We start from the raw sequence: 25,312 nt of genomic DNA, 5'->3' as shown, positions 1-25,312 counted from the left end.
ATTTCTTTTCACAATTTTAGTGTTTGGCACATCACGGACGTACATGGACACATCAAAACTATATATTGCAAAACTACCTGTGTTGGGGGTTAGGGGGCACCTATGTTTTTGGTCCTGGGTGCGGCCTTCATCCAGGGAAACCTACCAAACCCAGACATTTTTCAAAACTAGACACCCCAAGGAGTCCAGGGAGGTGTGGCTTGCGTGGATCCCCCAACATTTTCTTACCCAGACTCCTCTGCAAACCTCAAAATTTGCTTAAAAAAGCATATTTTCCTGACTTTTCTTAGTAGGATCACCGCTCCAGCACAAAATTCTTACTCCCCAGCATTCCCCTCAGTCTCCCAAGTAAAATGACACCTCACTTGTGTGGGTCCCTAAAGCAGAGTCAGCCTAAAGATGTATAAAAGAATATGTGCTTATCAACTCGCTGTGCTATCCCCTCAATCTCCACAAGTTTTTGGCCTTTTTCTGTTGCAGGCACCTGGCCCACCCACACAAGTGAGGTATCATTTTTATCGGGAGACTTGGGGGAACACGCTGGGTGGAAGGAAATTTGTGGTTCCCCTCAGATTCAGAACTTTGTCACCAAAATGTGAGGAAGGTGTTTTTTTAGCCAAATTTAGAGGTTTGCAAAGGATTCTGGGTAACAGAACCTGGTGAGAGCCCCACAAGTCACCCCCTCTTGGATTCCCGTAGGTCTCTAGGTTTAAAAAATGCACAGGTTTGGTAGGTTTCCCCAGGTGCAGGCTGAGCTAGAGGCCACAATAGACAGGTAGGCACTTTGCAAAAAACACCTCTGTTTTCTTTGGGAAAATGTGATGTGTCCACTTTGTGTTTTGGGGCATTTCCTGTCGCGGGCACTAGGCCTACCCACCCAAGTAATGTATAATTTTTATCGGGAGACTTGAGGGAACAGACTAGCAGAACAAGTGTTATTGCCTCTTGTCTTTCTCTACATTTTTTCTTCCAAATATAGACGTCTTTTTTACACACACTCTTATTTGAGAAACGCCCTGTAATTCACATGCTAGTATGGGCACCCCGGAATTCAGAGATCTGCAAATAACCACTGCTCCTCAACACCTTATGTGCCCATTTTGGAAATACAAAAGTTTTCTTGATACCTATTTTTCACTCTCTACATTTCAGCAAATGAATTGATGTATACCCGGTATAGAATGAAAACCCACTGCTAGGTGCAGCTCATGTATTGGCTCTGGATACCTAGGGTTCTTGATGAACCCACAAGCCCTATATATCCCCGCAAACAGAAGAGTCCAGCAGACGTAACAGTATATTGCTTTCAAAAATCTGACATCGCAGTAAAACGTTACAGAGTAAAACGTAGAGAAAAATAGCAGTTTTTTTCACCTCAATTTCAATATTCTTTTATTTCAGTTGTTATTTTCTGTAGGAAACCCTTGTAGGATCTACACAAATTACCCATTGCTGAATTCAGAATTTTGTCTACTTTTCAGAATTGTTTGGGTTTTCTGGGATCCAGAATTCGTTTCACACCCATTTCTGTCACTGACTAGAAGGAGGCTGAAAGCATGAAAGCACAAAAAAAAAAATCATAAAAATGGGATATGTCCCAGTACAATGCCATAATTGTGTTGAAAAATGTGGTTTTCTGATTCAAGTCTGTCTGTTCCTGAAAGCTGTGAAGCTGGTGATTTTAGCACTGCAAACCCTTTGTTGGTGCCATTTTCAGGGATAAAACCACAAGCCTTCTTCTGCAGCCCTTTTTTCCCATTTTTTTTAAAAAAAAAACTAAATTTTCACTGTATTTTGCCTATTTTCTTGGCCTCCTTCAGGAGAACCCACAAAGTCTGGGTACCTCTAGAATCCCTAGGATGTTGGAAAAAAGGATGCAAATTTGGCATGGGTAGCTTATGTGGACAAAAAGTTATGAGGGCCTAAGCGTGCCCTGCCCCAAATAGCCAAAAAAAAGGCCTGGCACCTGAGGGGGAAGGCGTGGCAGCGAAGGGGTTAAAAAAGTTCAGCGTTTAAATAGGCGGATGCTCCCCCCAACTCCCCAACCATTATTCTTGTGTGCTTTTTCTTGTAAGCAAAAGTCTATGGTCAGCAGCAAGGAATTTATGAACTGTATTAAATTCCACATACTGCATTTCTCCGACATATCCTCATGCCCCAAAGAGATTGATCAATCGTCTCAGTGAGTGGAGAAGTCACTAGAGCTATAGTATTTCCTTTAGAGGAGGAGGTTGTGGTTAAGTATCTTGCTGTATTTGTTGGGTTTCAAGATCTTAAATGGTTTAAAGCCCACGTTTGATGGCGTTGTATACAGGTACAGCCCTTCTTTTCAACTGAGTGGGAAACACGAAGTATCTAAGATCCTCATGGCATTGCAATGAAGTGATTTCAGGACACATTTGAGGCTGAATAACTGTCACTTCTACAGCTTTATGATCACAACTTTCAGTGAAGCTTCTTCTTTGAGATTTTAGGAAGGGAAACAGCCTAGGTTGGAGTTCACACCACTACAAAAAATTGGTGTTGCTAGCCAACAGCCTGGAATGGAAGAAAAACATAAAAGCATGAGACCTGTAAGAAACTGGGCTACAACCACTATCCTTGCCAGGTTGAACCACAAAAGTCACTAAATTAATCCATGCTTAGCCCTCTGGCAGCAGCTTAGCTTACAGGCAATGTGTGAATTATTTCTGCCACGCACAAACTGTAAAAGTGAAAACACAAGAGAAAACAAACCAATTTAGAATAATACAGTACATTTGAAGACATTACATGATACAAGAACAAAAATACAATCTCTAGAACCAGAGACATGCAATTTCAAACTTTTTGATAAGTATAGCGAATAAAAGTACAAAGTGCCACTTGTGGGCATCTGGTTGTGCTAGAGCGAGGGAAAGTCACAAGTTCAGGCCAACCACGATGAAGAATGGGCTAGGTACACAAATCAGGGCAGTCCCACTAAAAAAGTTACCTTCTTGAAGTCCAGCTCGAAGAGTCCAGTTTGTGATGGAGAATGCCACAAGGACCAGGGAGAGCATTGCAGGTAGTTGTCGCTTTAGCATGAAAGCAGGCCTGGTGTCACCGATGGTCGTCACTGTAAGTTCATGTTGACAGTCACCATTGGCTGTCATTGCTGTAGCACGGCATCCAGATTTTGTATTGACGGTTGTTGCTGGTGATTGCAGTAGAGCAGAGTCATGTTCACTGGAGCCTTGTGTTAGTGATTATTGCAGGTGGCATAGTTTCAGAGCAAATGGGACCAGTCATACTCACAAAAAGCCCAAAACTTCATAATTTTTACCCTTTCTACAGGAAGAGCTTCCACTCATGCCAGCCAAGGGTCCAGACCCTGGGAAACACCTCTTGGGGGATCAGGGACTCATACCAGCAGAGGCCAGCAGCAGGGCTCCCGCAGGTCCAGGCAGATCCAGTTGGTGCTCGTCAACTAGGCAGTTGCAGGGAGACCTCTGGAACTTCTAAGTGTCCCTATAGCTCAAAACGTTCCACCAAGTGACCTTGTGAGTCATCCCGAGGTAGCCTGGGTTCAAGGCAAGCAGGTCTGATCTTACTTCAGACAGAAAGGAAGTCTTTCCAGCAACAGAGCAGTCCATCTGGCAGCACATCAGTTCTCCTTCTGAGTCTTCTACAGGTCCAGGAGTGTTATGATGAGTGGTTCTGAAGGTTCTATTTTTGTACTTGGTACTACCCTTTGTGTGGAGGAATCCCCTGACCTACCCCCAAAACAGGTTCTACTCAGTTCTTCTCCTCCCCCATGCTCCAAACTGCCTAGGGTGACAAAAGACACAGCAGGTTCCTTTATGTGTGCCACAGGCAGAGCCCTTTAAAATGTAATCAGAGGACATCTTCTACCCAGCCATGCTGCCAGGAAAACCTCTCTACCCTCACAAGTGGGTCAGGTGATAGGACACAGGAAGAAAAGCACAACTGGTTGTAACAGGAAAATTGACACTTTCTAAAAGTGGTGTTTTCAGAATAGTAATTTAAAATCAGACTATCATGAAAGAGGATTTTAAATTACTATTTGTTTGAGTGTATGCAGCATTTCTATCTCCCCCCAATCTGAAGTTAGTACCTTCTAATTGAAATAAGGTAACCCAATGTTAGGCTATGGGAGAAGTAGGCCTTACAACAGTGAAAAAGGACGAAGACATCTTCACTGTCAGGACATGTGGGTTTAAGTTTTACGTGCCTTACGTTTTAAATACCATGCACCCTGCCATATGGGTGGTTAGGGTCTACCTTAGGGGTGACAAGTATTAAAAAGGTTTGGGCCTGGTAAAAGGCATTTAAATTACATACCCTAGGTATATGTAGTGCCATTTACTAGGAACAAGTACATTAAATTAGGTATCTACCAATTGTACTATGTTTTAGATAGAGCAAACGCTTTACCACTGGCTAGCAAGTAAAAAGTGAAAAGACTCCTAATGCTAATGATGTCAGGTCTGACACCAGTATACCACCAAATTAATCCTGCTGCTAGATTAAACTTTAGTGCCACTTTTTAAAAATAAATTGGAGGTAGACATGGCATGAGATAGCAGACCCTTCCAAACCTTTTCGGAAAGGGTCAAATTGATGTCTCCCTGCAGTTTGGGGCAGATATAAAAATGTTTACTGTTAGTGATTCTAGCTTTCATTCCTTTTTTGGTTGCTTGTCTCTAGGAGTCCTTGCAGAGGGGCAAAGTCTCTCAGTTTCAGAAATCGTTCTGTCACCTCCTTGATCATTCAGAATCCAGAACCTCTGCAAAATGTTGCTGCAAGGAAGTACACGGACATCAAGACATTTTCTATGATTATTTTCTGTCATTATTGGTGCGTGGACAGATACAATAACAGAATTACTAATTGCACATATTTTCAGGCCTCATTTATGGGAAAAAATATTCTTTAAAACTAGCTTTATCTGCTTAGTAAAGTGTGAAATCAATAATTTTTCTCATTTCTTAACTCCTTGGTGTACTGTTGGGTTTCAAAGAGGAGTAAGCAGGTCTTAGAACTTTTCAGCATTTGCCTTGGCTTTTAATGTCCAGTCATTTGAACAATTCTAATTGGTTAGATCGGGTTTCACTACTTTCTCAAATACAGAATATGTGATGGTATTCAAAGTTCAAATAAGAGGCAAATTGTAGTTCCTTAATGATAATGAACATTATGCAACTACATGTAGATCGTGTAAATACTTCTTTCCATGAACAATGAAGAATTGCGACCCCGCCCCTTGTTGGAGGCGGCACAAAGGTCATTTAGAACAAAAACAACCAGTGCATTGTTTTGCTTTAGCCATCACGATCTAACAAATCGCACAATGGCGCGTGGACTGTCTTATTTTAAACGGAGTGCATAATTCACCGCTTTTCGTTTATACTAGTGCGTGTGTTTATGCATCTGTTTATCATCCAACTACTACATTGTAAAAACAAAGCTAGTTTTACTTCTATACTGTAATGCGTAGGATACAGCTGCAAACCTTGTGTGAAATGGTTTCACTCACCTACTTGCTACGGACTATTTTTAACAGGACTACCTGTTGCAGATGCAGAGATATTTGAGCTCACTTATATTTACAATCATATCCTTAAAACTTTAAGAGGCTTGCTTAGCCTTTCAAACCAGGACACAGAATACTTAACAAATATCATGACTTCAGGTTTCACAAGATTCTATGTCTGGACCGGAGGCTTCAGATTATACTTTGCTTTCATTACTGAAAGCAAATATCAGCCAATCATTTTTTTTTTTCACTTACAAAACTACATTTCCCAATATCCCCAGTAGTCCATATACTGTCCAATCATAGGTCTGCATCCAGTGTACATATGTCCCTGCAAACACATTCCTTCCTCTTTCTTTGCTGCTTGCAACCAGAGATGAGTTGCTTTATACTTTTGTTGTATGACTGTATTAAAAGCTTTTGTATCAACTTACTGTAATGCTTATGCCCTTGGTGTTTACTCACTACCCCGTGTAGTCAGCCGTGGAGCAGGGCTTGCTGAAACACGTAGCTATGTAAGGAGCCCTGTCCTCTTTCTATCGCAACATGTTGGCCGTAAAGCCGAACCAATAGTTTCTTCCGATCAGCTCCGTGCTCAGCTTTGAATTTACATTTTTACCCAAGCCCGTACTCTGGGCTATCACGCGAGTGCTGCAAAATAGTGAGGACTTGTCCTCTTTCTATTTTCTTGGCCGCACATTTGTGCAGGATCATTCTCAGGGCTTCTGGTGCCGATCGACCCACGTGCAGCGCAGACATCCATCTCTACATGTGACATCCCCTTCTGAATGCCTGATGCAGTGCAAAAGCATCATAGGGCACTGCCCTCGCGAATTTGCAGGAGCCCCCTCCACATTTAATCTGGGCTGATGAGACTTGTTCTCCAAGTGGTACATATTTTCAAGAACATGGTTTGCAACAACTCTATCATAACCTGCTGGGCTAATTCCCACTCTGAACTCCTCCTTCCTTCTTGCTGGTTAGCCATGGTGTACTACGCTGAAGAGGATGAGTACTATCAAGATATGCCAGAGATGCCCTTTGAACACCAAATGGAGAAAAGATTAGTAGAAGCCTTGGGGAACCAGATCCAGGACTCTGTTAACCAGGCTCTTATCAAAGCCCTTAAATCATTTACATCTCTCCTGGGCAAGGTGGCCGATACTCCGGAATTGGATCCCAATATGTCCACATTTCTTAAATTTGAAAAGGACCCAAAAAGGGCCTGGACAGAGCATGGAGAGGGTTGTCAGGATAAGCTCCTGGACATCTCAGGGCCTATTACTAGAATTAGCTCTACAAGGGAAAGTCTCAAACTTGGACACTGCGACAGATCTTGAATGGGCACAGAAAGACATTTGCGCCATGTCCACCAAACTGAGAAAATAATTTTTGATGCCCATTCAACCAAAACTGGCTGAATTGGCCACTACAGAGACGGGCTTCCCGGCAAATGGGCTGATCTTCAGGGACAAATTTGTCAAGGATCTGGGGAAGTATGCTCCTACTTTCTCTGCGCTAGATAAGGCACAGATATTAATGAGGAAAATGCTCAGTTGGGGCCTTTTTACCAGGGCTGGACACTATCAAGGCAAAGCACCAGGCCGTGGGTATTAGCAGATTTCTGGAGGATATCCCTTATGAGGTTGGGGTAATTACCAGGCCTCAGCTGGATTCTACCCTACCCGTTCCCAGAAAGGTCTGAGGCAGGCCTATAGAGGCAGTAACCGACAGTTTTAATGCAGCTGACGCCGCTCCAGCAGGTGGGAATCATTCCCTTTTCAAAAGTTTTTCTTGGGGAGGGAGAGGTTATACAGTGGCACCTTTAAGCCTGGGAAAACATTTCGCAAGACCTTTGGGTGTTAGACCATTCAGGGCCATAGACTGGAGTTTTACTCCTCCCCTCAGTAGATTGATCGCTCTTGTCCCATTCATTTGTCCCCAGACAGAGAGCAGTTTTGTAGATTAAATGGCCTCACTTCTCCAAAAGCAAGCCAATGTCAGGACAAAGCATCGCCCAGTAGGCTTTGTCAATACGATTTTCTTGGTGCAGAAAAAACGCGGGGTGCCCACTAGGTCCTCAATCTGAAGTTGTTCAATTCTTGGATCGTGTACCGCCATTTTAAGATAGAAGATATCCATCTTTTAAGAGACCTCTTGCAAGAGGGAGCTTGGCTAGTACGCTTAGACCTAAGGGATGCTTATTCAACTGTTGCCATCTATGCCCCTCATTTTCTTCAATTTGTGGTGAGGCCTATGGTTCGAATTTTCCATCCTCCCCTTTGGCCGCTCATCGGCCCCCCTGGTGTTTTACCAAACTTCTACGTCCAGTGGTACAATTCCTCAGGGGAAGAGGCTCATCATCTACCTTGATGATATTTTGATCATGGCTCAAAGTGAAGTGTCGGAACAACTGCATCTGTCTTGGACTATCCTGATCCTGCAGGATATGGCAATTCTGATCAACTCAGACAAGTCAAGCATGACTCCGTCTCAGTCAATAGAATTCTTGGGTTTTCAAGGAGACTCGATAAAAACTCAGGTGAGGTTGCCTTTTCCGAAACGTAACTCGATCAAGAAGGAGTTGAAGAGAGCCCTTGCCTCTCTGACTATCTCACTGATGACCCTTGCTCGCTTGTTGGGGCTTCTGGCATCCTTGATACAGGCTATATTTCCAGGTTCCCTGCATTATCGGGCCCTTCAATGTTTGAAGATCTTACATGTTCACAAGGGTCTGTCCTATTTAGAACAAATTCTTTTGTCACATGAAGCCAGGTCGGAAATAACCTGGTGACTGGAACACATGGATGCATGGAACAGCAAGGCCATCTTTGCAACTTCTCCAGAATTGGTGACAGAATCAGATGCCAGCCGGTAGGGTTGGGGAGCTCTGTGTGGCTCATTGGAGACAGGGGGTTGCTGATCTTCAGAGGATTTGAATCTCCATATCAATTGTCTGAAGCCCATAGCGGGATTTTTTTCTGTGATTTGATTCTTCCCCCACCCCCTCACCCCACAATGCGAGTTGTTGCATACTGCTGCACATGGACAACATCTCAGCAGTCCAGTGCATCAATCACCTCGGTGGGACAAGGTCACGAGCACTAGCAGAAGTAGCCAAGGACGTTTAGAACGTCTGCCTCCACCATCACATATCTGTGATGGCAGAGTACATCCTGGGTCGTTCCAATATAGTTGTAGATTGGACCTTGCGTTTCTTGAGAGACAGCAGCGACTGGAAACTAGATCCTTGGGTATTCTTCAATCTGGAACAGAGATGGGGCCTGTGTGCGATCAATCTCTTTGTGTTGTGTCTGAATGCCGAACTTCCAATGTTTTACAGCTGGAGGCGGGATCCCCTAGTGGTGGAGTCGGATGCTTTCCTTCAGAGGTGGTCGTCCAGTCTCCTATATGCTTTCTCCCGTTCTCCATGATTCAGAGAGTACTCACAGGTTAGGAGGCAGGCAGCAGGAATTATCTTGGTGGCAACTCTATGGAAGGCCCAGTTGTGGTTTCCGGTGGTGATGTCACTGTCTTGTGCCCCTATGAGTATAACGTAGTTTACTCTCCATTAACATAAACATAGGAATGGAAATCTTAAATTCAAATATACAACATACAATATATTTCAATTTAGATACTTATTATAACTAATTAAACATTCAGTTCGCACATAATATAATCAACATAGAATCAACCAAAAAAATATAATACAACCCCCTAACCTAAATGAAACATACATATATGAAAACATAAACAACATACCAGTAGATACGCAAAAATAAACAAAAAAACACAGAACCAACAAAATCACAAAATAGTATACATACAAATTTACAACCGCCTCATACATGAGAGGATATTTAAACAGCACAATAAAGTTACTGCTTTGATGCTACAATTACGCGTTGTAGTTTGGATTGTATAAAATTCAACATAATAACAGGCAATTCTAGGTTATAATTTCCTGATTCAAATTCTCGTGTTACAGGCCTGATGGTAGCCAATCCTGGTCAAGGCTTCAAATTTGCCAATTTCAAACACTTCATGCCAATGTTCAAGACATGCCAATTTACAAGCCGACGCGCGTTTCGGTGAGTGAAGAAAAATATAAATACACCTTCATCAGGACTTTATGATTCAGTCTAATTGGCATACGTACATCTTGTAATCTGCCTATCAAAGAAACATCAAAATTATTCATTACAGTTCTTTGCATAGGGGGAAGGCTCGAATCATGTCAGATTTGCAACCAGACCAACTCAAGTGACTTAATTAAGAAAAAACACCGATAAAGTGCCCAAGATCAAAATCTATAAAACCAATGCTTAATAACGGTAAATAAATCTTAAGATCCAAGGAAAACACCATTAGTGTCCAGCAAAATGCTAGATAAAGTGCAGAAATAGAATCACCTATAGCATAAACGTGTTGGATTACCACAGAGAGAATCTAGTCAAGAATAGTAAAAGACTAGTTTGTTTATATTAAAATAAAATACCTTAGATATGAAAGAACTTAGATATCCCTTACAGGCTGGATTAAACACTCTCCAACTTCAAATTTGTAGTCCAAAATGAGGGACTGACACATGGATATAGCTAAATGAAGCTATGCTTTCTCACTCTAAAAGCAAACATAATGAAATCATTAGCTTGCACAGGGCAGGAAAGTCCACAGGATAGAAAAGAAAAAATCTGCTCATATGTACAATCGCTAACTACAGACTTACCTACAAGTTCACATGGTTTAAAAAACGTAATCCACAGGGGAAACCCACAGGGATACCAAACTTGTAGGGAACAACTTGCTAACTGCAAGGAAACAGGGGGGAGTCATGAGCCAGATAGAAATGACACAATCCAGACGGTATAAAATAATTCAATCCACAAAGGTTCAGCAAAGCTAACCTACCAGTATCAACAGGATCCAGGACATATGACCAGCACGATGATCTCTCGAGGAGCAATAACCCGTACTTCCCCAGCTGCCTCCTATTTAAACCAAATCACTACAGGTGATGTGATGAACATAGAAACAGGCCCGTAGGGGCCATCTAAGAAAATGGTCAAACATGCGCCATCTTAGAACCGTCAAAACAGCATGAAATATGCCCAAATGTTCACTTTATACGATAAAACTGTTTTCGGTTCCTTCTTATAAAACCTTATGTTATCGATTTGTATTATATACACGATACGTATTGTATTTCACTAACCCATTTTGTGCCTATCCTTGGGACATTGAGTACCCTGTACTTTGATGTTCCAAGATGGCACCCACTGTTTTGGGCGTGCTGGTAAGTGATATCTACTCTTTGGTTTGATTTAGCACTGGCCATTATTTTTTATTTTTTATCTTTGGTTATTTCCTTTTGCCACTACTATATGGCTATGACTCTACAGTTTGATTGTACCTCTTATCCTCTGTAGATTTGGGCATATTTCATGCTGTTTTGACGGTTCTAAGATGGCGCATGTTTGACCATTTTCTTAGATGGCCCCTACGGGCCTGTTTCTATGTTCATCACATCACCTGTAGTGATTTGGTTTAAATAGGAGGCAGCTGGGGAAGTACGGGTTATTGCTCCTCGAGAGATCATCGTGCTGGTCATATGTCCTGGATCCTGTTGATACTGGTAGGTTAGCTTTGCTGAACCTTTGTGGATTGAATTATTTTATACCGTCTGGATTGTGTCATTTCTATCTGGCTCATGACTCCCCCCTGTTTCCTTGCAGTTAGCAAGTTGTTCCCTACAAGTTTGGTATCCTTGTGGGTTTCCCCTGTGGATTACGTTTTTTAAACCATGTGAACTTGTAGGTAAGTCTGTAGTTAGCGATTGTACATATGAGCAGATTTTTTCTTTTCTATCCTGTGGACTTTCCTGCCCTGTGCAAGCTAATGATTTCATTATGTTTGCTTTTAGAGTGAGAAAGCATAGCTTCATTTAGCTATATCCATGTGTCAGTCCCTCATTTTGGACTACAAATTTGAAGTTGGAGAGTGTTTAATCCAGCCTGTAAGGGATATCTAAGTTCTTTCATATCTAAGGTATTTTATTTTAATATAAACAAACTAGTCTTTTACTATTCTTGACTAGATTCTCTCAGTGGTACTCCAACACGTTTATGCTATAGGTGATTCTATTTCTGCACTTTATCTAGCATTTTGCTGGACACTAATGGTGTTTTCCTTGGATCTTTAGATTTATTTACCTTAATTAAGCATTGGTTTTATAGATTTTGATCTTGGGCACTTTATCGGTGTTTTTTCTTAATTAAGTCACTTGAGTTGGTCTGGTTGCAAATCTGACATGATTCGAGCCTTCCCCCTATGCAAAGAACTGTAATGAATAATTTTGATGTTTCTTTGATAGGCAGATTACAAGATGTACGTATGCCAATTAGACTGAATCATAAAGTCCTGATGAAGGTGTATTTATATTTTTCTTCACTCACCGAAACGCGCGTCGGCTTGTAAATTGGCATGTCTTGAACATTGGCATGAAGTGTTTGAAATTGGCAAATTTGAAGCCTTGACCAGGATTGGCTACCATCAGGCCTGTAACACGAGAATTTGAATCAGGAAATTATAACCTAGAATTGCCTGTTATTATGTTGAATTTTATACAATCCAAACTACAACGCATAATTGTAGCATCAAAGCAGTAACTTTATTGTGCTGTTTAAATATCCTCTCATGTATGAGGCGGTTGTAAATTTGTATGTATACTATTTTGTGATTTTGTTGGTTCTGTGTTTTTTGTTTATTTTTGCGTATCTACTGGTATGTTACTTATGTTTTCATATATGTATGTTTCATTTAGGTTAGGGGGTTGTATTATATTTTTTTGGTTGATTCTATGTTGATTATATTATGTGCGAACTGAATGTTTAATTAGTTATAATAAATATCTAAATTGAAATATATTGTATGTTGTATATTTGAATTTAAGATTTCCATTCCTATGTTTGTTATGTTAATGGAGAGTAAACTACGTTATACTCATAGTATTGCTTCCCTGTGTGTTAGTCTCTGTATCTAGCTCAGGGACCCTGTTTAGATACGAGGACTGTCTTGTGCCCCTCCAATCCAGATACCATCCAACCAGTTGCTACTCTTGGATCTGTCAGGTCATCCTCATCCACTTCTAACAGCGGGCACGTCCCTCATGGCGTAGAAACTTTCTGGTGACATTTGCAAGTGCCAGGAATTTCAGAGGATGCTATTTTTTTTCTTGTCCCAAACCTGGGCTTCCTCCACACAAGCAATAAGTGTCTTCCTGGAAAAGATGGGTTTGTTGGTGTGGTGAGCAAGGCGTTGACCCATTGGTGGTGGGCATCACTATGATTGTCAATTTTCTTGCCCTACTGGCTACACAGGGTTCGTCATACAGGACCATAAATATTAGGCCCGCAATATCGGCAGGTCATCCACACAGAGGATAAACCAGTTGGTGAACACTCTTTGGAATGTAAGCTACTTAGAGGTATCAGCATGATCAATCCCCGTACGGATGTGGCTTTGTAGGATGCAGATGGGGTTTTAAGTTTCCTGCGAGCATGGACTTTCAATGAAGATCTGTCATGCAAACAGTTGTCTGCTAAGCTCACATCTCCTGTGTTTGATATCCTGCAGACATGTTTCAGGTGTACACACATTGAATTTAGCAGGTAGACTATTTACTCCTTCAGCAGTTTCCTTTACCGTTTCTAGACGAAGGCTGCATGATGTTGCATTTCTTACCCAGCCTTCCCTCAATCAGAAGTCGCGTGTGGTTCAGTGTTTGAAAGTTTATGAGGATTCTACTCGTGAATTCTGTAGGGATGTCCAGGGACAATTGCTCATTTCCGTACAGAGCCCATTTGGACCAATATCTATGGCAACCATGGCTAGATGAGTTTGATGGTTACTGGAAGAAGCTGGGATAGATATTTCTAAGTTTGATGCACATTCTGTTCATGGTGCCATGGCGTCTAAAGCCTTTTGCACAGGTTCTCACCTGGAGGACGTAATGGCCATGGCATTCTGGTCTTCAGACTCCCCATTTAAAGTGTTTTATCATAAACCTATTGTTGATGTGGCTTCTGCGGAGGTAGAACAGCTTTGAACTACCATAATCTGAAGCCTTTGGTCCTGACATAGAACAAAAAAAATGGTAACTATTGCGTCAGGAATTTTCAGTTCTATTAAGGACATGAGGCGAGGATTATCCCACCCGTATAATTATTTGAATAACGCATATGTTTATGTTAAGTTTGATATCGAAGTGTATGTTTTATGGCATTATGTTGTTGTTCCATATGACCACCATGTTGCAATATATTTGTCCAGTGCAACATAATTAGCATATTTCTTTGTTCTCAGGCTCAGACAATAAATTAACATGAATAGCCTTGAGGTCCAGGTTATTGTTTCCAGTCATCAAAACAAGTCCAGTTGTGTTTGCAGTTGGAGTTCTACGTGACGGACTTCATGATGGTGACAGTTCCGTTCAGATTCAGGTTACGTTGCCAGTCGTTGCAAAGAAAGAGGAAGGATTGTGTTTGTAGAGACATATACAAAGGGGGTGCAGACCTATAATTGGCACTGTATAGACTATTGGGGACTTTCAGAAAAGTAGTTTTGTAAGTAAAAAGTTTTGATTGGCTGCTGTTAACGTGTCCTTAATAGAATAGACAATTCTTGACACAATAACTAGATTTTTTTTATTCATACAGGTAGCAGAATAGGCTAAGTGTCCGAAAGGAGACTGACAGCATTTTGGAGAACTGAGCCAGCAGTATAGCTTGGCTCTAAGAGCCAGAGCAACAGCTGGGCCATCAGAAATTGTAAATTATGCAACTAAAGTCTTGAAAAAATATAAAGACGTTAAATTGAAAAAAATGTATTTTTTTCAACACTGCACAAATCCATGGAAATACATTGCTGAATTGAGTGACATTTATTGAAATAAATTTTTCTTTAAACATGAAACACTGAAGAATACCCGCATGCCCTGACAAAGCTGCAGGGACTTACATAAAATGTGTTCGTTTGTCATATTCTCTATTCATATAGCCTTTATTGTTATTAAATGTGAAGCAAGAACATTTTTTTATATTTGCTATAGATAAGTGAGCCTTTTGTGGAGCGCAGATCCTGCAATGAATTGTGCTCTCACAGTAGATGTTTAAGGAAACTAAGGAAAATGATACATATTTAATCACACAGTTCAGTCAAGTTGTGAAGCAGAGATTTGAGTCCAGGATTGCACTGTGTGTAATTTACAGACTATAGGGTTATATCATTCTCTCTTCCACCTAACACAAAAGGTCGGTGATTTGTGTCATTACTCAATTATTGTTACTCACCTAGGGTTAGTGTGTGGAGTTTAATAAAAATAATTAGCACACTTTTAATCAAAGTGACACTAGACACACGTTTGCATGTGGCTTTCCATAAAATGTAAAGATATTTTTCTGTTTGGAATGTTCCCACAGACACCGAAGATCAAACAGTACTAACACTTCACAAGTGTACCCAAGAAGAACTGTAACCCAAGGATCAAGCTCGCAGTGGGCCTGGAGACTGCTTTTTGGAATTATTTAATTGCAACGATAGATGTGTTGAGCCGCTCTTAAAATCCTTTCTCTCAGGTAAGCCAGGCCTATCATTAACAAAGTAGTATCTCCTGTCTATCTTTACAATGCTGGGCCACCTTGCTTGACAAACCAAGTAGTTCTAAGAGTAGTTGAACATCTCAGTGACCCCCAATTAAATAATTAACAAAATAAAGAAGACTTGGAGCCCCACAGGGTTGGGTCCTCAGGATACCGGGATTCAAAGAGACCGAGGCAATGCCTTATGTATTCAGAGAGACAGGCTGCCTGCCACTGTTTGATCTTCACTTTCCACTTTAAAATGTATGGGGAATATGGTCCCCTATGTCTACCACACTTCAAAATCCTTTACATGAAGTTGCAAATAAAAAGGCATTAGGGTGAAGGGCAGATAACCTCGCCGCCTGCCCTCTCCACATCAGGAGTAAAAAAAATAAGCTTGTGCAATATTTCTGCACCACCTTTCACGGCCTTCCTATGAGGACAGTGATACTTCTGCAGGAGCTGCCACACAAGCTTCAGCCTATATGGTACTGTGCAAGCTTCAGTGTGGAAGGTGCCTCTTCACTGCATCCCAGTTTTGAGGTCTTCAACTGGAAAGAATGAGGAGGTCTAAAATGTTGCGTATTTTAGAGTTGCCAAATGCATACCTTTAGCCATTCCATTGCTAAATTCTGTCTTGCAGAAGTTGCAAGTTATGTTTTTCATGGATACCTTCTCGGCAACTTGGGATAGAAAAGAACTCCCAGACTAACTGAGAAGTGGCCCCTCTCAGCTGCTGCCCCTCTCCCCCCAAGGTTCCGGATGTACATATTGGTCTCCTTCTGAATCTATAATAAATAAATCTGAGTACTGTTAATCCCACCAAAACGAGAACATGCCAGAAAATAAAATACAGCTGAGTGCACTAGATTTAAAGTCTTTCCAGTCCCAATCTGCAATGAAAGACATGAGGTAGAACCTACTTTCAAATGAAAAGAGGCAGTGATAGCTTTACTGAGGTGCAAGTACTGTACATGATTCCCAGGTACTGCAACAACTAAAAATGCTGAATTTTCACTAAAAACTTTAAGATGTCTTGCCTCTCTCTGCCTGTGAGAAAACATTGAGGATCAAATATTAAATTAAATGATGCCTTCATAGTTCACACTTTTTATTGAACTTCTAGGTCCCACAGTACTCCAGCTGTATCTGGAACAGGGAGTAAAAGGCAAGTAGGATTCCTGATGCACTCTGATAGGCTCTATTGGTCCGTCTGGAGTAAAGTGGTTCCTATGGTAGGTCAAAAAAACAAAATAAAATGAGACAGCCATGTGTGTGGCCACTAAGGAAACACTACTAAAAAAAACAAGCCCACAGAACTTAGACACCACCTGAAATGATTTTCCATACCAATATGACTAGACTGGTGTTCAAAAGAGACATTTGGAGAAAATGCAATTAGAGTCCATCACGGCCTCAGACAAGTCATAGGCAGTGGGGGTACAAGGTATAGTTTGCTTAGTAAACTACAACTGGGGAATTTCAGTGTTTTTTAAATATCAGTTTATCTTATTTCAACATAACGAGAAGATTTTAAGGCCACTTTGGCAGTGTTCTAGCTTAGGGCCAAAATATAATTAAGTATTAGGTTTGATATATTTTTCCTACCTAAATGTAAGTATTAAAAGATAGGGAAATATAAGATTCTATATATTTTAAAAGAAAACATTATGTGGCGCCAAAGTTCTACATAGGTAATACCTACCTAGTACTGCAGTTCTGTAAAGAAATAAAGAATACTGCAATACACAATTTTTCACAAATAGTGTAGTACAGTGCCTTTACAACTTATTACATATTTATGGAGGTAGTTATAGTTAGGACCCCTCTCCCTGAGCCATTAATAGCCCTGGGGACCCAATCCCTGCGGGGCTGGCTGAGGCTATGGCCCTGGGTGGCCCACCCCTGGGACATAGTGGTTTCCCTGCCCATAGTGGCACAGGCAGCAAAACCTCAGTTTCACTTCCTGTTGGAGCAATATTCTGCTCTGTTTCCTTGTCCGCATCACTGTAGGCAGGGAAACCGATGTGTTGAGTCCTATCCCAGCTGTCGGATTTAACAATGTTCCCACCAGCTGGGAGAGTACTTCATATCTGTTTCCTTGCCTACAGTGATGCGGGCATGGAAACAGATCTGAGTATTACTCCCACCCACAGAGAGCAGCATTTTTAGCTGCTTCCATCAAGCGGAACCAAAGCTGGCTCCTGCTGGATGCGGAGAGCTGGCTAGAGCCAAGGGGCCTTTTTGCTTCCCCCACACCTTTCAACCCAGTTATGGTGGCTGCCGTTGGCAGGCACCAGGCACCCACCCTTTGATGGCCAGGCAACTGGGGATGGGTTTGCCTGGGGCCAAAATCGTCCAGGGGTGCATGGCCCCCTCCCTTTTTCTGTATTTAGTCATGTCCCAGAGGATGGGTTCCTCAGGGCCAAAATCAGCATGATGAGGGACCGCATGGTCCCCCTCCCCCCTTTGTATATTCCACAGGAACAGAGATATGGGGACCCCGGCGCTGACGTCAATGTGGTGCTGGGCCCTGAGGAATGGGGACCCAGGGCATTAATTTGCCCAGGGAGGAGGACTTCATGCTCCACTCCCCCTTAAACAAGTTGCCAAGAAAGAACACCACATCCTGAAGTGGAGGAGCAGAGGTAAGGAAAAGGAATCAAAGGCAACTCTGCATGGCATTACACGAATATAGTTCTAAGTGCGAGCTCCATTCATCCTCCTTTATCGGATTTAAGAAGGATTTTTTTCTACAGCTGTAACAAATAGATATCATTTCCCAAGAACTTTTGGCTCTTTACATAAGGAGGCTTCTTTTAACTGGAAGCATTTAAAGTTGTCCTTCTTCTTGAGGGTCAATTTCAGCCTCTGCCTTCTTTCGGGAGACAAGATTACCTCGTTCTGCAGAGAAACATAGGAATTAACTCCTCACTAGTCTTTAACTCATTATTTAAGTGGGGGGGTGTGGCCAAGATGGCGGCGGGTGCGGTCGCTTGAATCAGAGCTCCGCACGCGGCCTACAATTATCCTGTAATCCCTCTGTCCCCAGGCGATAAAAACCCCCAGACCCGCATGCCTTGTATGCAAAAATACCCCGAGACCCTGAAAATTCGACCCGACTGGTGCTGCGGCTCGTCCGGGGCCCGGACGGAGACGAGGACGCGGACCCGGCACGGAGCCGAGCGGACCAGCGGTCGTGGCAGCTGATCCCTGCGTGCAGGTACGGAGGGATACCACCGCGGTGGGCGGAGACGGCGAAGTGCTGTGGGTGCAACCCTGTAGGTGCTGACCCTCGTGAAGGCGCATGTTACAGGCACCCAACCTGACGGGAGGTTTAAGACTCCGAGCGGAAAAAAGGGCCCGATTGCTGGGCGCACGCCTGGCTGCGCGGCCTGATTGTGATCCAGCTGTGGATGCGGAAGGGGCTACGGTGCGAGACAGACAAGGACCGGCGTGATTTACTGGTCAGAACTTCTGCCCAATGACACCGAACACCGGCGGTGTGGGACATGGGCCTCTGTCCCCGCTGGGGTGCGTGGCTAGGCCGTTGGGCCTGAGATGAGGTACGGGGCCCTGCAAAAACGAGGAATGCTAGCTATTTCTTGCACGAAACATACACCGGAGTTCAGAGGGGAACTCAAACTACGCTGTGCCCTTTTGATAGAGTGACTTGGGGGAGCCCCTGGGCCCAGAAATCAAGTAATTCGTGAGTTAACCACCAAACCCACCAACAAAATCAGGTTCAATGACACTTCTTAATTTTGTGTAATGCCCGGGAGCAATGCTGACTCTTTCCTAACATAGAACGCATAGACACGAGCGCTGCAACGCGCAATTGTCAACTGCAAATATCCGGTGCATGTCTCTTGCAGAGAGTATCAAACTATTACGCGCCTGCCGCCGGGCACACAACACTGCTGCTCCCCAGTGCTCGACGGGCTGGGTGCTCCCTCTGTGTGCGCTTCTTCATGCTGGATGTTATAAAACTCGCCATACAGAGGTAACAACGCAGCAAGGAAAAAGTTTGGCCTAATTGTGATATATAAAGACCCTCCCCTGAAACCTTGAAATCAAAGCACAACACAAATGTTGGAACTGTATAAACTGGCCACCTAAACCACAATGCAACACGGGAAGAGTTCAGGAGAATCACCACGATGGTGAAACCGAAACCGCCGAGGGGCCAATTGGAGGCCAGACTCGGGGACCCGCTGCCGATGGAGGGCTCTGATTCACTGCACAAAGTGATTGAAACGCTAGCTGCTCACTCTATACAAATCGACAAGGTACTGCAAGCGATATTAGAAACTAAAACATCCCTTGAAGGAAAGATAGACAGGATGGCAGTGGAAGTCACTATACTGCGCACTGAACACCGAAAGCTAGCGGGCAGAGTAACCACAGTCGAATCAACTCTAGAAATATCTCAACCAAATATCGAGGTCATGAAAACCCAAATACAACAACAGGAATCTGAGATAATACAGCTCCAAAGACGAGCGGAGGACGCGGAGGGCCGCTCACGCCGTAACAACATTAGATTCCTGGGATTCCCGGAAAGAATCGGGCTCCCTAACGCAGAGTCATTCCTGGTGCGCTGGCTAAAAGATCACATACTGAAACAGGAGGCCTCCCCTTTCCTGTCGGTGGAGCGGGCACACCGGATCCTGGGCGGACCTGCACGCCCAGGGCCCCCCTTCGCCCATTAATAGCCAGGTTATTGAATTACCATGATAGAGATCAAATTCTAAAGGGCTTTCGTGAGCTGGGTCCTGTTGAAACTGAAAATGTAAAAGTCACGGCCTACCCGGACTATACAGCGGAGGTCCAACGCAAACGTGCCACTTTCACTAAAGCAAAACAAGTACTACGCGACAAGAACTTTTCATACTCCCTCATGTACCCTGCTAGACTACGCGTAGTGGATGGCGACAAAACCCAAGTCTTCCCGTCCTCAGAAGATGTCTGGACTTGGATCTACGCCAAGGGCTTAGCAGACCCCACAGATGAACACACGGAGCAAAAGGAATGGCTAACACAAAAGAAGCGTAAGAAAAGGAAATCGAAACTCAGAACCGGATCACGTCCCACTGAAAAACAGGCAGTGGAAGGGCAAGCCCAAGCGCTAAAGGACGTCAATAGGTTCTCGAACATTCGAATACAGCACAACCACGAATCTTGCTCCACGGACTCGGACTCGATGGGGACCCTGCAGAGCCCCCCGCATCCCCTCTGATCTTGGGGCCGGCGTTCACACCGGGCACAGCGGACGACCTTTAAAAATAACACATAAATGCAGCAATCAACCTATTCCGTAAGATATAAACGCTATGTGAACATGGCCTGCGTACTCTCCAGCCTGTAAAGGCAGTCCCTGTCAACACCTGGGCAGACCTCACATCCCGGAATCGATCATCTCCCCCATGACCTGCCTATGGGTGAAAGATGCGTTGCCCTAACTCGTATCACACCAAGCAAATTGGTATCCCTCCGGAGAACATCTCGCGCCTGAACAGGAGATGGCTTTATCCGACTAGGCCGGAACCCGCGGCCACCTTGGACCATATACTACAGCAGCCCCCTAACCCAGATGGGATCCCGTATGGACACGAATCAGCTCAAAGCCACTCTTGCACCTGTTGTGCCTGGTTATTCACACTTTTTCCTTTTTCTTCCTTTCTTCCATACTCCTCTCACTCTTAACTCCTCAAGGTATGTGATAATCACCCTAAACTCGAGGGATGGCCAGAATCGGGAGGGCGGGGGGATGGTGGCCGGGGGGATGCGGCGAACTCTATCTAAAAACGCGCACCGCTTGCGGTGCGACCACAAAACGTTTCAATGACATACAATATTGTAACCTGGAATGTAAGGGGCCTGGCCAATCCTACTAAAAGACGCATAGTACATGCCTATCTCAAACGCCACAAGGCGCATATAGCTATACTACAGGAGACCCATGCCACTACACAAGAACTAGGGGAAATTAGTAAGAGCTGGCCGGGCACTGTCTATGGCACTAAAGTCTCAAAATATGCGAAGGGAGTACTGATTTGGATCGCTCCAGGGGTCCCTTACGCGGTCCAAAACACATATATAGACACAGATGGCAGATATGTCTGCCTCAGTGGAGAGCTGTATGGTAGACAATTAACCATAGCTGGTATATATGCTCCAAATTCGGGACAAGGGGAATTCCTGCGGGCCATATCTGCACAGATTTCACAAGACCCGTCCATACCAATTATCTGGGGTGGTGATTTTAACAGTGTAATGGACATCTCCATGGACATATCACACCCGCCAACGGCAAGTGCCCCTTGTAGGCGGGTATCTGAGATGCTAAGGTCCTGGATAACAGAACAGAGGCTACATGACGCATGGAGAAGTCTTCATCCCATTGACAAAAAATACTCCTTTTATTCACCGGTACACAACCTCCATACACGGATTGATTTACTTTTATGCTCGGCCACGATAACACACTTAATACACAGCGCCAATTATTTGGCCAAAACCCTATCAGATCATTGCCCTCTAATCGCCACACTGAGATGGGGCACTCAGCTATCACGAACACCTACTTGGCGCTTACAACCCACCTTGCTGGGCGACCCGCCCTTCCGGGAAAAATTAGCTGACACCATAGCGTCCTACTCCACAATCAATAACCAAACAGCCACAACATGCGCAATCAAGTGGGACGGACACAAGGTGGTAATTAGGGGCATGTGTTTCGGGGCTGCAGGAGGTATTCAACGCACTTTACTCTCAGAGTTACATGATACTGAGGAGAAATTACGTAAGGCGGAATGCGAAGCGGCTTCAAACAGCACTGCTAACAATATCACGATCACACTCAAAAAGCAATGGGGTGACATTGAAACCAGTTTACGAAAATTTGACTATCAACACTACACAGCGCGACTGCATGCCAAGGGTGATCGATCAAGCCGCATGTTGGCCTGGTTAGCGAAAGGGACTCGGCGGCATACTCCTATAAACACCATTCGCCTAGTGTAAGAAGTTGGCTCTGTGTGTACTATTTCAAAGTAAGAAATAGCATGCACAGAGTCCAAGGGCTCCCCATAGAGGTAAGATAGTGGCAAAAAGAGATAATTCTAATGCTCTATTTTGTGGTAGTGTAGTCGAGCAGTAGGCTTATCCGAGGGTAGTGTTAAGCATTTGTTGTACACACACAGGCAATAAATGAGGAACACACACTCAAAGACAATTCCAGGCCAATAGGTTTTTATAAAGAAAAATTTATTTTCTTAGTTTATTTTAAGAACCACAGGTTCAAGATTCACAAACAATACCTTAAATGAAAGGTATTTCACTTAGGAACTTTAGGAACTTTGAATTAGCAAAATAGCATATACAGTTTTCACACAAATGGCAAATAGCTATTTTAAAACTAGACAGTGCAATTTTCAACAGTTCCTGGGGGAGGTAAGTGTTTGTTAGATTTGCAGGTAAGTAAACCACCTACAGGGTTCAAAGTTGGGTCCAAGGTAGCCCACCGTTGGGGGTTCAAAGCAACCCCAAAGTTACCACACCAGCAGCTCAGGGCCGGTCAGGTGCAGAGGTCAAAGTGGTGCCCAAAACGCATAGGCTTCAATGGAGAAGGGGGTGCCCCGGTTCCAGTCTGCCAGCAGGTAAGTACCCGCGTCTTCGGAGGGCAGACCAGGGGGGTTTTGTAGGGCACCGGGGGGACACAAGTCAGCACAAAAAGTACACCCTCAGTGGCACGGGGCGGCCGGGTGCAGTGTGCAAACAGGCGTCGGGTTCGCAATAGGTTTCAATGGGAGACCAAGGGGTCTCTTCAGCGATGCAGGCAGGCAAGGGGGGGGGGGGGGCTCCTCGGGGTAGCCACCACCTGGGCGTCGCTCCTGCACTGGAGGTCGGATACTTCAGGTCCTGGGGGCTGCGGGTGCAGTGTCTTTACCGGGCGTCGGGTCTTTGAAGCAGGCAGTCGCGGTCAGGGGGAGCCTCGGGATTCCCTCTGCAGGCGTCGCTGTGGGGGCTCAGGGGGGTCAACTCTGGCTACTCACGGTCTCGCAGTCGCCGGGGAGTCCTCCCTGTAGTGTTTGTTCTCCACAAGTCGAGGCGGGGCGTCAAGTGCAGAGTGCAAAGTCTTACGCTTCCGGCGGGAAACGTGTGTTGTTTCAAAGTTGCTTCTTTGTTGCAAAGTTGCAGTCTTTGTGGAACAGAGCCGCTGTCCTCGGGAGTTCTTGGTCCTTCTAGATGCAGGGTAGTCCTCTGAGGCTTCAGAGGTCGCTGGACCCTGTGGAACGCGTCGCTGGAGCAGTGTCTTTAGAAGTGGGGAGGCAGGCCGGTAGAGCTGGGACCAAAGCAGTTGGTGTCTCCGTCTTCTCTGCAGGTTTTCAGCTCAGCAGTCCTTCTTCTTAGGTTGAAGGAATCTATCTTGCTGTGTTCTGGGAGCCTCTAAATACTCGATTTAGGGTGGTGTTTAGGTGTGGGGGGTTAGTAGCCAATGGCTACTAGCCCTGAGGGTGGCTACACCCTCTTTGTGCCTCCTCCCTGAGGGGAGGGGGGGCACATCCCTAATCCTATTGGGGGAATCCTCCATCTGCAAGATGGAGGATTTCTAAAAGTCAGAGTCACCTCAGCTCAGTACACCTTAGGGGCTGTCCTGACTGGCCAGTGACGACTCCTTGTTTTTCTCATTATCTCCTCCGGCCTTGCCGCCAAAAGTGGGCCGTGGCCGGAGGGGGCCGGCAACTCCACTAGCTGGAGTGCCCTGGGGTGCTGTAACAAAGGGGGTGAGCCTTTGAGGCTCACCGCCAGGTGTTACAGTTCCTGCAGGGGGAGGTGAGAAGCACCTCCACCCAGTACAGGCTTTGTTACTAGCCACAGAGTGACAAAGGCACTCTCCCCATGTGGCCAGCAACATGTCTGGTGTGTGGCAGGCTACTAAACCTAGTCAGCCCACACTGGTAGTCGGTTAAGGTTTCAGGGGGCATCTCTAAGATGCCCTCTGGGGTGTATGTTACAATAAAATATACACTGGCATCAGTGTGCATTTATTGTGCTGAGAAGTTTGATACCAAACTTCACAGTTTTCAGTGTAGCCATTATGGTGCTGTGGAGTTCGTGCATGACAGACTCCCAGACCATATACTCTTATGGCTACCCTGCACTTACAATGTCTAAGGTTTTGCTTAGACACTGTAGGGGCATAGTGCTCATTCACTTATGCCCTCACCTATGGTATAGTGCACCCTGCCTTAGGGCTGTAAGGCCTGCTAGAGGGGTGACTTATCTATACCTATAGGCAGTGTGAGGTTGGCATGGCACCCTGAGGGGAGTGCCATGTCGACTTAGTCATTTTATCCCCACTAGCACACACAAGCTGGCAAGCAGTGTGTCTGTGCTGAGTGAGGGGTCCCCAGGGAGGCATAAGACATGCTGCAGCCCCTAGAGACCTTCCCTGGCATCAGGGCCCTTGGTACCAGGGGTACAAGTTACAAGGGACTTACCTGGATGCCAGGGTGTGCCAATTGTGGAAACAAAAGTACAGGTTAGGGAAAGAAAACTGGTGCTGGGGCCTGGTTAGCAGGCCTCAGCACACTTTCAAATCATAACTTGGCATCAGCAAAGGCAAAAAGTCAGGGGGTAACCATGCGAAGGAGGCATTTCCTTACACCTAGATACTGGTGTGATTGTGAATACACAATCAGAAATAAATGACGCATTCAAGCAGTATTATGCAAGGTTATATCAGGCAGAACCTCCCCCACTCGCAACACAATTAAAAGATGTTTTCAGGACCTCCCACGTAAACCACCTAACGACAGCACAAGCACTAAAGCTAGACAAACCCATAGAAAGTGACGAAATAAAGCAAGCATTGCAACAAGTAGCCCACAATAAAGCCCCAGGGGGAGACGGACTACCGATAGAGTATTACCAGATTTTCTCATCACAAACGCTCACTCCGTATCTGACTATGTTACAGGAGGCATATGAAACAGGTCGTCTCTCAGATTCACAACGTGAAGCAACGATTGTAGTCCTCCATAAAAAGGGTCGCGACCCACTAGACGTACGCTCTTACCGACCCCTGTCACTATTAAACATGGACTGTAAAATATTGGGTAAGGTACTGTCGAACCGACTTCTC

General features: G+C 44.4%; 2 protein-coding genes across 2 annotated transcripts in view; both read right to left on the bottom strand.

Moving 5' to 3' along the window:
- Window positions 1-25,312, bottom strand: part of LOC138295990 (formin-2-like) — a 686,093-nt gene that overhangs the window by 349,313 nt on the left and 311,468 nt on the right. The gene's annotated exons all lie outside the window — the stretch shown is intronic.
- LOC138295194 (trichohyalin-like) overlaps window positions 20,417-25,312 on the bottom strand; it is a gene marked incomplete at its 5' end in the record, with an annotated part of 66,425 nt that continues 61,529 nt past the window's right edge. The window contains one exon of the mRNA XM_069233385.1: window positions 20,417-20,439. Coding sequence (XP_069089486.1) covers window positions 20,417-20,439 — 23 coding nt within the window. The remainder of the gene's footprint in view (window positions 20,440-25,312) is intronic.

Source organism: Pleurodeles waltl, chromosome 5 (genome assembly GCF_031143425.1).
Source record: "Pleurodeles waltl isolate 20211129_DDA chromosome 5, aPleWal1.hap1.20221129, whole genome shotgun sequence".
In the NCBI taxonomy this organism is placed as follows: domain Eukaryota; kingdom Metazoa; phylum Chordata; class Amphibia; order Caudata; family Salamandridae; genus Pleurodeles; species Pleurodeles waltl.
This window is presented reverse-complemented; position numbering and strand designations above follow the sequence as displayed.